Genomic DNA, 12,481 nt, shown 5'->3' on the forward strand with positions numbered 1-12,481 from the left:
TAAAACGTGTTTGAGTGCCATTTAGATGAGTGAAATTGCAGTTATTTCCTCCATTGAAGCCTTATGTGAAACGCTTTGGCTTTAATATCTTCATATCATACAGTGAAGAGACACTTTAGTCCTACATGTGTCTTCCTCCTGTCAGTGCCTTTCAGGGAGACCCCCTCCTACACTAACCGTCGACGTATGATGCCTGGCCCCATGCCCTCGCCACGCTCCTTGCTCCGTTCTGCTAGTGACAACAACCTGAATGGGGACCACGATCACATTCACGGTCAGGGCCCCCGAGAAATCCGTGGCCGTCAGGGTCACTCCCCTGTCCCATCACTGCGAAGCCTGCCAGCTCTCGGGCAGCAGCACAGCAGCCTGGGAGAGGTAAGATTAGCGCCGTGTGGATGTGTTTGAGTTTTACTGCCTGAGTGAAAAAGAAGAAACACCTGAAGGACTGAAGAAGAGATTTGAATAATGTGACGAAGTTGGTGTGTGTGTGTCTGTGTGTCTGTGTGTTTGTGTGTGTGCGTGTCTGTGCCTGTGTGTGTGCATCATTCCTCCGCTGTGTTCCAGAGCCGTCATGGAGAGATCCCTGACAGCAGTCTCCAGAGTACCGGCAGCTCCAGATCTTCTCATTCCCGCTCACCTTCACTACATCACATGCATGATGAGGACAAGCCAGTGCCCAGAAGGTCCCATAGCCATGGCTACCCTCACGGATATGGCCCTCGAGGAAGACTCAGGTCTGTCATATTTGCCTTTACATCATCTTTTCTCTCTTATCATTTTCATATCTAAAGTATTCTGGAGAGAGAACGCTTCTTCCTGTTCACACGTCACTCTCCACCAGAAGCTTTTCACTTTGAATCATTAATCACTCTTTATGCACCTACGCTGATGTGTAACTGCAGTTCTTCGAGGAGCATTGACCCCCTTGTTAAAAAGCCAACTTAACAGCAGAAATATGTGGTTCAACACAGTTTTGGTCTCTATAGTTACTTTCTTATTTCATGGCATATATAAAGCTACACATCTTTTTCAGTCCTAGCAGATTATGAAAATCCTCAGAATTACACTACCGGACAAGCTAGTGAGAAACTGGGGATCTCACACATTTAACAACTGGGGAGATCACACACTGCCAGACGGCATCCAGAGTCTGCTTAGAAATATCAGACATGTTCTATTCGCTCCAACTCAAGACTGGACGCGTGTCACTAACGGTGTCCTGTTCCACCTTGCCACTCCAACTGCACACAATCGGTGTTGGTGGGTGCAGACTGGAGCGGAACCTTTTAAATTATATTAAATTAAGCGTAATTAAAGGTTTGACTTTTTGGAGTGACCGGTGGGTTTGGTGTTACAGTTATCAGTCGCTGCTAGCCTCAGTCTTTCTCCTCTCGCTGCTCTCCAGCTCCATAATCACCTCCAAACATGTTTACCTCCAAGACATCAAACCTGAGTCCACAAACCAAATGGGATGACATCACACGAGTTCTGCGGTGGTTTGAATCATTTGCTCACCAGGCAGGATTGTGCATCTTATTCTATCTGCAACCATCTGCTACTGGTGATAAAGATGCCAAAACATCAGTCAGGGCGGAATTTTTATTCATACATAAATCCCAGGCACAGATCTTATTTACTTACTTTATGCACATAGCAGACTGGAAGTGGGCGTGGTTTGTGCCAGAAATGTAATGGCGGATACGTTTTCGAACGCGAATAGTAGTTGTGATGGTGGAGTTCATTGCTCCACAGACTGACAGTAACAACAGCAACAGGTGAATTTATTGCCTGCCCTCTAACTGTGAGTGTATTTATTTTGGTTTTTGTTTGACCTTTATTTAAGCAGGTTAAATTCATTTCTCATTTACAGGAATGACCTGGCCAAGAATAATATAAAAAAAAAATTAAGAAAATCATCAGAGGAACAATTATGGAAGAGAGCCCAATATATACGGTATGCAAGGCAGCTTCAAACACAACGACACCAAGTACGAGAGTTATTGAATGTTGTGTGTAGAAAGAGGCGGTAGAGAGGCTGGCAGCTATGGCCTGTTGCAGTTCATGTTTCAGCATGTCAGGTTTGAACGATGAGTGTGTTTTGTAGTGTGTTCCAGTTTTTGGCAGCTGTGAAACCGAAGGAATAACAGCCAAAGACAGTACCGACTTGGAATGATGAGCACAGTGTAGTCTCTGGATCTCTAATGTTGTCTGAGATTTTGAGGAAATTTGGAAGGCAGCGAGGTGCTTTTCCCTGGATTGTTTTATAAAATTGTTGCAGAAAGTGTTGGAATGAGGGGGGGGGGGGGGGGGGGGCGATCCACCAGTTTGTCGTGGTCACAAGTGTTGACGTCTAAGGTGCACAGCTTATAAAAGCAGATTTATTTTCTAAAATTCCTGCAGGTGTTGACATAATGGAAGCACTTTTGTAAATCATTTTTTGCAAATATAAACACAAAAAATTCACAAATTTTGAATGAAAGGGAGCAGAAAGAAGAGAAATCATATTAATTCTGTCCCTTTATGTAGAGAAATCAATTTACAAAGAGCACAATATTCAAAAATAAATAAATAAATAAATTCAAAAGACAAGCTGCAGGCCCAGATTGCAACTTAAATTCCTTGGTTCTCTTTATTATTTCCTTTTCCCTTTTAAATCAGCAATAACAGTCAGTATGGCACTCAAAATTGACCCAGTGCTTTATATCTCATTAACATACTGGTTTTGATTTTTTTTTTTTTAAATGCCATGTTTGATTTAGAATCTTTGGTTTCCATCTTCAGATTGTTCCATAAACCGATTCCTTCCACAGAAATGTAGCATTGCGTTGATGTAGTCCTCAATCTGTTTTCTCTTTAAGAATGTCTGTTCCTTTTAAATTATAACAGCTTTCTCCTTTTTTTTCTGTATCATTTCTGGATGTCATTATCCACGCTTTCTGAATTCTCATTCAGAAATGTCTTCAATATTTTCTGTTTTCATTTACACACTTTACTTGCAATCTGCCCCCCCCCCCAAAAAAAGAATGCAAACGTCTCTGAGAGGGAAAATAAATCTGAAAATGGCTGTCGAATAATTAGATTTACAGTGGCAGATTAAAACACTGATCAGAGGTCTGTTACAGTTTTGTAACCTGCTGCCAGGATTAGGGTGCAATGATCAATGTCATGCTTTATGTCTGTCTTTATACTGTCTAGAATTAACATGCTGCACTGAAATGCAGCACTTCTCTCGCTGTGTGAATGCGTGTGCATGGGAGGATGGATGAGGAAGGGGCTTATAAATGATCCATGGGGACCAACTGAAGACAGCCAAGCTTTAAGTGTGTTATGTGAGCCAGAGATATTGATAGGCACTGTACGCATTCGGAAAGGAGAGCTATGAGTAACGTCATTGTGGAGGCACTCGGTTCAAAAAAGAGCTTGTCACTCGATTGATACATAATTCCTCAGATGTAGTTGTGCTGCCTGCTGCTGGAACAAATCTCCTCCCTCGTACACTCAACCATTAGACAAACCACTCAGTAACACATCTCGGAGACTGAAGTGGTTTAACGACACTTCGTTTGTTACGCTTTTTTTATTGTGATCATATGTCAGAGCAAGATCACCTATACTGTGAATGCTCGATGTGATCCCTGAATGCCACACATTGGTGTATACGAGTGTTTGTGTGTGAAACAGTTCAATGTCTGACAGGGGAATAATTGTATTACAGACACAGCTTTCACTGTACTCCCCTCTCTCTCTAATACTCTCCTGTCACTTTGCTCTATCCATCAAACTCTCTCTCTCTCTCTCTCTCTCTCTCTCTCTCTCTCTCTCTCTCGTTGGCTGACTACTACCTCTCATTTAGTGATTCTTACACACACACAAACACACACTGCCAGTAATCCACTGGCAAGCAGCAGAGAGCAGCCAGCATCTTTTATTAAATCACATAATATCAAACAGCATAAAAGCTGTAGAGTCTTAAGTATTTGGGCATTAAAATGTGTCTTAATGTTAAACTGAATTATACGAAGTGAATTTGCTTCGCTAATAAATTCTCAGTGTGGTGGGTCACACTACCACCACCCTCCTGCCATCCCATCATGGTAACGCATGAACTGCTCTGGTGCTACCCTAGAATTTCCTGTCACAGCGTTCATTTTATACATGGTTGCTTAGACATGGGGGGAAAAAGATAAGAGTAGGAGACCAGGTTTAGTATGTCAGCTGTACCCTGGTCTAATTAGCCCTCTGTACACAGGGAGTTGTTCTTAACTGAGCTTCATCCTTATACCAACTATTAAAATGAGGCGTGTGTATATATATATATATATATATATATATATATATATATATATATATATATATATATATATATATATATATATATATATATATATATATATATATATATATATATATATATATACACACACACACACACACATACATATATACACACACACACACACACATACATATATACACACACACACACTCATGTGTGTGTGTGTGTGTGTGTGTGTGTGTGTGTATATATATATATATGTATATATGTATATGTATATGTGTATATATATATATATGTGTGTGTGTGTGTGTGTGTGTGTGTGTGTGTGTGTGTGTGTGTGTGTGTGTGTGTGTATATGAAGCCCTAAAACAAGCAAGCCCATCTTTGCGGTCAAATGAGACTGATGCTCCCTTTGAATACTCTGGCTATTATTCCCCCCACCCAGCCTGCTCTTCCTTCGCTCTCTCTGACCTTCTGTTTATGCCCATGGTAACGCTCCAGGCTTTACGGGTTGCAGGGTAGTGTGAAATTAGCTTGGCCGGAAAACAACTCGCCCAATAGCAGGCTACAGCACCTACCTGTGGAACTGCAGTGAGGTGACGGGGTTTGGACGCAGAAAGTCAAGGTGCTTTTTGTTCTGTTGTTTCGTTTATTAGGGCCTGAGCCTGAAGGTACTTGTTTGTTATGTTATTGTTATGTTTGTTATTTCTTTGAAACGTCCATGTAAAAAAAAAAAAAAAAAAAACAGTGCAGAACCAGTTATTCTATTTCATCTTTGACTTGGATTTACAGATATGTCAAATTTAGTTTCTGACCAAAAGCAGATGCTTGTAAAAGTGTCCATCAACCAACATGATGAAAATGTATTTAGAATGAAACCATTAAAAAGAGGAAAACAAGCAATGTTCATTTTTGGATGCACAAATACTTCTCAAATTCTCCCGTCTCCGTTTCCAGTGTTTGGCTTTCTTTTCCAGCAGAGAAAATTTGACCTTTTCAACTTTCCTGACTATTTTAATGGTACGATGTGTTTTTCAGGTATTAATGAGGCACAAATAACTGCTGTACTCCTTCCAGCTCTTTGGATAAGACAGGGATTCATAACGTCTGGTAAAAGGAATAAAAATTCAAGTCAAAGCATCGCCAGCACAGGTTCTTTTAAATCCCCTGCCAGGTTATTGGTTGGACGAAGTGCTGGACTGCCAGGATAAGCTCTTGCTACTTTTAATGTGAATAACATAGGAGGAGATTTGCATGCATTTTAGATAGAGACTCATTACCTGAACCACACTGTCATAAAATGGGGTTGCAGATCGTTGGAGTACCATGGGGTCCACCGAGTGTGTCATAAACTGGGTCATCCCTCCCATCGTTCAACTGTTTGTTTACTTTTTGATCTTTCTCTCCTCACCTCTTTTTCACCTCCAATCTTCCCCTCTTTCTTTGCATTAGTCACACCAGTGGCTGTTGGTTTGTAGATTATCCCTGATGTCTCAGCACAGCCACGGGGCTGAGGTACACACACCGAGAAGAGGCGGAGGAAATAGAGGGCTGAGCTTGTATTTGTCGGTGGTTTATGTACCTATAACTTTCATTTGGTTTATTATGTTGTTGTTGTTGTTGTTATATTTGTGTTCAAGGGACAGCCCCCCCCCCCCTTTAAAATAAGATGATTCATCTTAAGGAGTGCATCCTTCAATAAACTTCTCTTCAGCTGCCTCATCTGTGGGGAATTCACATCAGTAGGATACAAGGGGTGGGGGGATTCTGTGGTTGTAATCTGTATGGGGAGGTGATGCACATCAGCTATTTGGGTCTTCAGCTGCTCTCTGTCTGTGAAACACTGATGCTGCCTGCGCTAGGCTGCTCCGTTCAAAATTGTGTGATGAAGAGCAAAAAGACTGAAAATAGTTGTTGTTGCAGCACAGAGAAGGGGGTTACATCGTACATAGACTGTGTTTGCGTAGAATTTTTCCACCTTGTACTTTCCATTCGATTTTACACCCATTCAGACACACACCCACGCACTGATGGTGGACGCTGCCATGCAAGGTGGCACCCTACTCATCAGGAACAGTTCGGGGTCCTTGCTCAAGGACACTTCGACACAGGCTGGTTCTAGTGAAGCTCGAATCAGCAATCTTTCAGCTGTTAGACGGCCACTTAATCCACTGAGCTCGGACACCCTCCAAATGGCATCCACTATAAAATAACCCAAAAAACCCGCTGGTATCAGCATCAGCTAATGGTGACACTGCTACATTAAACATCAGTACCCACTATTTCACAATCAATAAATTCTAAGGCTGCATGATTTTAAAGAAATACCCAATTGCAATTAATTTTGACTGATTTTGCGATGTGATTTGGGATGTTAGAGGGGAATGTCAATTTCTTACATTGTTATTCTCGCTTTCATGAAAAAAACAATTAATGATTTAGGGTGTGGTTTTCATTGGGATCAGTTTCAAACAGGTCTGTAGAATTGATGTGTGGACTGTCTGCAACAGCACATTTGATGTGAAACGGCATTTTAACAAATAATTAGCCTCTAACAAATTTTGCAATATATTAATATTGCAGTAGACCAAACTTGGATTAAATTTCAGTGTGGTGGTTGGAGTAAGAATAAATGTGTTAGGGTAGGTGAGTGGTGTTAAGTGGAATATTCTCCTCCATCCCTTTTTTGAATAGAGGTGGCGTTACAGGTGTGTTTCCATCACAGTACTTGACCCCGCTATTTAACTTTCGTGGTAAACTCTGCAAACAACATGGTGTCTATGTGCAAACAGATTTACTCTCCACAGCCTGTCACAGTTCAGCTCAATGAGCAGACTCGTCTACATTCCTCCTTGATAGCCAGATACACTCCCACGTTGGGCGAAAAAGAACCAGATCGTAGATAGTCAAGTGCAGCAAAGCAAGGACAGACCGATGATCATTAGGATGCAAAGTGTGATGATTATTATGACTATGTTTATAATGGGCTCATCTCACCTTAGAGAGCCTGGCTTTTTGAGGGAGAAAGCTATTCAGTGGAGAAGCAGAGGCAGTCATGTGAGAAAATGCAATAGTGAAGCTGCTTGGTTTGATAAGATCTGTGTAAATGCCATTTCATGACATTTGCAGCGTCAACTTCAGAGTTATGTTGGCAGGTAAAAGATTCTGACATCCAGACAGTGGTAAATAGACTCATTATCAAGCTGTTAACCTGTCTGTAGTGGGCTCATTGATCCCGGTCAAGCATCTTATTCAAATTATCGGCTGAGACTTCGGACTTTCATTCATTTAGCTGGAACAATCTAAAGTTTGACAATGAGGATAAAGAGGTGAAAGGCATATAAAAAAAGGCAAAAACATTTGTACGTAATGTTGTACAAAAACCTATTCGGGGGGCTTGTTTTGTCTGTTATTTTTGTCATATTCTTGTGTTTTATTTCTCATCCCCCGCTCATTAAAACTCAAATAAATACATGAGAAACAGAATCAAATAAAAACGCCTAACTTTGGTAAAACCAGTACTTCATCCATCGCCGTTTTATATATTTGTCCTAAAAGGTACAATTTTCACGTATTGATTAGATTAAAATGTGCGTTTACTTCCTTTTAAGGTCAGGGATTAGTTTAAATTATCATTTTAGACTGCCATATATGCATTTTAGGACACAATCGTCAATGCAAATGCAGTATCTTTAAGATTTGAGATCATATTATTAACAGTTGCCTTTAGCTGGTTACATTTTCTTTCCTTTTTATTGACAGTTGCCATCGTTACAGAGGCAGGACTGGTGTCCAAGGAAACGATGGAGCTTTTGTAACAGACTGCATTAGAATAAATGTGTACTTATGCAAGCATGTAATTGATCTTACATCTTATCTTGTATTGTGTCTTCTAGAAGTCAGTCTGAATGAGGCACAGAAGAAGGAAGATCAAGATAACATTACAAAAAAGAAAAAGAGGGAGTATATGAAAATGGTGAATTATGTCGTCAAGTTAATGAAGTGAGCAACGTGTTTAAAAATCATGAAGTATTTTACATCAGAAACTCATCGGATATTTAGAGGATTTTACAAAATGCTGCAGCTTTTTGTCAGCTGTGTTACAGCCGAAGAGGATATAACATAACAGTGAAATCACAAAGGCAAGTCATTAAAGACGAGAAGAGAGCAGAGAGCGGCTCCTCCCCCTTCTCTGTCTGACACATAGACACCATGTGTTAACCCGAATATCATCAGCTGTCAGGCTGTGAGAACCTCACAGCAGGAGCTGGTAGAAGTAAGTGAGTCATTGAAAACAATCTTCTTGAAGGGATCTAATTTTTTGGCTCTCTGTGTCACTGTGACATTGCCCCATCTCGTCTCTCTGGTTCTCCACCCCTCCTTCCGCTCTTCTCTGTGTGCGGCTGATGTTCAACGCCTGGGCTCAGACATTAACATGCGGCAGCCATACCGTCCCTTCAGTCCCTGCGGTAATTGGAAACCCGTCAGCAAGCCGTTGCTTTCGATGGAGAGTTGGAGGGGGGGACTGTGTGACATGGGGAAAGCAAGAAAAGCAATACAGGGTTGGGGGGCCGAGAAACAAACAAGGCTTGAAATGAGTTGAGGGGGAAGATGGAGGGATGGAGAAGTAAAGAGAGAGGGCAAAGAAGACAGGAATCAGGTAAATAAAAGACTGATACGTTGTGTCAGGGGAGACTGGGAGAGTTTGATGGGCAGGGATGATTTAGGGTTGTGTTCATTCTGGTCTAATTGGGAATCATTTTTTTAAAGAGACAATTCGTAAGCACGTGAACTAGCTAGCGCCCGTCTGCGTTGTCTTGTAATACGACTTTCATCCTCAGGGGGGTGGCATGGCTCAGGACAGGCGGATGTTGGGATGGAAATCCACTGAGGAATCCATTTTATTTGTATAAGACAAAAAGCTGCAGCCTTCCAACACCAGTATCTGTGTGACCCACCTCAGTGCACTCTAGACTACTTTCAATCGTCATCCCATCATGTGGAATAAAAAGCTCTGGCATAGAAAGCTCACACTATACTCGCTTTTGTCCCTTAAAAAGACATCCGTCTGGCAAACCAAATTTTATCATTTGATTGAGAAGATTTTGTCCAACTACCGTCATCACGTAATTAACTGATATTTAGAATATCGATTTTGACATTTATCAATCGATTCAGAGATGCTCATGCAGCGATGCTGGCTTTGCTGTCAGTATGAAGAAGTGGAACTACACCGACCATTTTAGTGATTCACACCAGTTTAAGGGGTGGACTGGGCTGTTTTTGTTTTTGTTTTGTTTTTCCTTTTTTGTTCAGCGACAGATTTAAAATGATTGGACATCAGCAGAGCAATGTGATTGCGATGTGTTTTTGGTTTTTTTGTTTTTAACCCACATTCAAGTAGGTCAATCAAATCGATAAATAATCCACCGGTTCCAATGATCAAAACACTACAGAGCAGGTGATCATGTCTGTGACTGGCGATGTAAACAGCAGGATAAATACTCAGTCCTGTTTAAAATGACCTCAGCATCGGTGCAACAGGTTTAAAAAACAGAAACAAAACACCAGCTGTATTTTAAGGCTTACCAGGAATAAATTTCCACATCTCTGCTTTCACTTTACAAGCAGAGCATTTTTTTCCACAGCTGTAGGTGGATAAAAAAAAGAAGTTTTTTTTCTTTGTCTTCCTTTCATCACCGTTGGGTCTGCCACATTTGTATTATACTGTGGAAGCTTCTTAGTTGTCATTCTCACAAGTTTTTCCTGAGCAGTTTGTCAACTTTGTAAAAGGCTTTGTAGAGGTTTTGTATATTGGTGTCACATAAACCTGAGTTTTTATTGAACCTTTATCAAGATTGAGATCCTATTTCATCTCACGTAGTTACGCACACAAGCAAGTCACTGACTAGGAGCAAGTCAGTAATGTACACAAGCACACAATCAAAATCCAAACACATGTAAATAATGCATCCGATTCTGTTTGATAAACTATATATTGAATTAGAATATGAATATTAATTCTGATTGTGTTTATGTCTGTCGCTGTGGTTATGGTGAAAAAGAGCTCGGCAAAAAGGTTTTCAAACGCATGCAGGACAGTGAGGTTGAATGCATCTTTCACTGTAGTAGCAAAGAAGTGATGAATGGAGACTAGGCGGAGCTTTGCCACTGCTGTTTTAGAATTCACCACCAGGGAGAGCGAGGAAGAACACGAGTATGAAGAAGATGCAATGCGAATAAAACGTTAAGGAGAGGGATCAGAGGGTGAAATGGATGTGAGAGAATGAGAGGCAGAAGGAGGGTGATCCGGTGCAAAGGGAAAAAGAGGGAGGAGCAACAATTAAATCAAATTTTTGTACCCCTGCCCCACTGCACACAGTCACACACACTCACTGACACACACATGCACACACATACTCTCACAGCTTGCCTCAGGGAACCGTGGCGCATGCACACTAGCAGGCAGACAGGCAGGAGGAGATCTATCGCGCTCTGGGACCAGTATGTGTGTGTGTGTGTGTGTGTGAGCAATGTGTTAGCGACATGCTGGTGGTGCCGTATGCCATGATAGCGGAGGTGCAGTGTTAGTCGAAGCGGTGGGGGCTGTCTGTGTATGTGCCTGCGTGCACGGCTAGAATGCACATAGAGGGCTCGTGGAGTGTAAGAGTGAGCGAGCTGTCAAAGGGGAGGGGAGCCGCGGAGCGCAGCAGCAGCAGCAGCAGCAGCAGCAGCAGCAGCAGCAGCAGCAGTAGTAGCAGCATTGCCAGAGTGTGTGTGAGTGTGTGTGTGTGTGTGAAGGAACGTATGTGTGTGAAGGGTGGAGGGGAGAGGAGAGGCAGACGCGGCGGGACTCCCGGGAGAAGGAGCGGGAGTCGGGGAGTAAGCCCAGCCTCTCTCCTCCACAGCAGGAGAACCAGGACCCGAGGACGAGGGAGGATCTGGTGTCCAATCTGGAGCAGCTGCCATTGAGGACATATATTTGTCCCTTTCTGGAGGGGGATTCTGCTGGTGCCCCAACTCAGGATGTGTTTGACTAAGGAGGGCTTCCAGACCGATCTGTCAGACCAACACCGAGAAGGAGACAGTGCAGTCCCTCTTACCACCCCTTCTTTTACCTTGTTTAGGATGTGGGGGAGAGGGGGGAGATAAAAAGCAAGAGGGGGAAAGGGAGCAAGAAGGAAATTATCTGTGCTGTTGAGGAGCGGGAATAAGAAGAGGAGGAGGGGAGGAGGAGAGGGTGGTTGGGAGGAGTGTACTCTCCTCTCATGACTCTCTCATGGAACACTGACTGTTGAGCAGAAGGCACTGGGACATTTATGAATCTCTCCCTGGCCACCGTTACAACCAGGGGGTGTCACCAGGTTGCGGCCCCACTGACGACCATGTCGGTGACCACGGGCTTCAGCTACCAGCTCCCTGGAATCACCACAGTAACCTATGTGTTTGTTTACAGCCCCGGCTCAGTGCAGAGAGACCCAAGTCCTCCCCATCATACCCCTCCAGCGCTGATGGGCCCCCGCGGGCCTAAACGGAAACTCTACAGCGCTGTCCCAGGCCGTACCTTCATCGTAGTCAAGCCCTACACACCACAGGGGGAGGGAGAAATCCAACTCAATCGTGGAGAGAGGGTCAAAGGTAGGTTGTCCTGTATAATGTGTGACAGGAGTGATGCTGGGATCTCCTCTGATGTCCATGTGGCTACATAACTGTCAGAGGGGTTACACACCTCTAAAATATAAAGCACACCTCTACTTTATGTTTTTGGCTGCAAAGCAGTTATGTAACTTCTCACTCTGAAAGTCATGTCAGTGTCATTCCCAGCTTGACAGTGTGAATTATCATTTCATTCACGTCGTAAATGTGCTGTTTTCTGCTTTACCCAGAGGTGCAGCGGCTTCGCTTTCATGTATATATGTGTGTGCTTTTGTCTCCATCCATGCTTCACTCAAGACTATGACTGTAATGACGTAGAAGGTAAACTCCATAATATTCTTCTCACCCTCGTCTACCATGCACCTCAGTGTGTGTCAACCCTGTAGTGTAGTAATTTGTTATCGGCCCTGTTTGAATCCACTGGAGATACGTGTACAATCTCAGTATAAATCTGTGATTACTCCAAGGAGAGGGCATGCAAATTCAAACAGGTCCTTTGTGGTTTGATTGTTGGTATGCATACCAACACGGTGTCCTTTTTGCTTT

The 12,481-nt window shown here is 42.8% G+C and overlaps 1 protein-coding gene across 7 annotated transcripts in view; it reads left to right on the forward strand.

Annotated features, from left to right (window-relative positions):
- Window positions 1-12,481, forward strand: part of shank3a (SH3 and multiple ankyrin repeat domains 3a) — a 141,492-nt gene that overhangs the window by 68,982 nt on the left and 60,029 nt on the right. For 5 of the 7 annotated variants that reach the window (XR_015117052.1, XR_015117053.1, XR_015117051.1 and 2 more), the window contains exons 10-13: window positions 146-375; window positions 565-734; window positions 11,736-11,917; window positions 12,233-12,256. Coding sequence is in view for 4 of the 7 variants with exons in the window: in XM_086208806.1 (XP_086064932.1) it covers window positions 146-375; window positions 565-734; window positions 11,736-11,917; window positions 12,233-12,256 (606 nt within the window). In the remaining 3 variants the exon portion in view is untranslated. The remainder of the gene's footprint in view (window positions 1-145; window positions 376-564; window positions 735-11,735; window positions 11,918-12,232; window positions 12,257-12,481) is intronic. The other 2 variants (XM_086208807.1, XM_086208808.1) reach the window with 1 other exon arrangement.

This window comes from Aulostomus chinensis, chromosome 7, assembly GCF_037954235.1.
Source record: "Aulostomus chinensis isolate RoL2024-O1b breed Wild chromosome 7, RoL_Achi_v1.0, whole genome shotgun sequence".
Taxonomy (NCBI): Eukaryota; Metazoa; Chordata; class Actinopteri; order Syngnathiformes; family Aulostomidae; genus Aulostomus; species Aulostomus chinensis.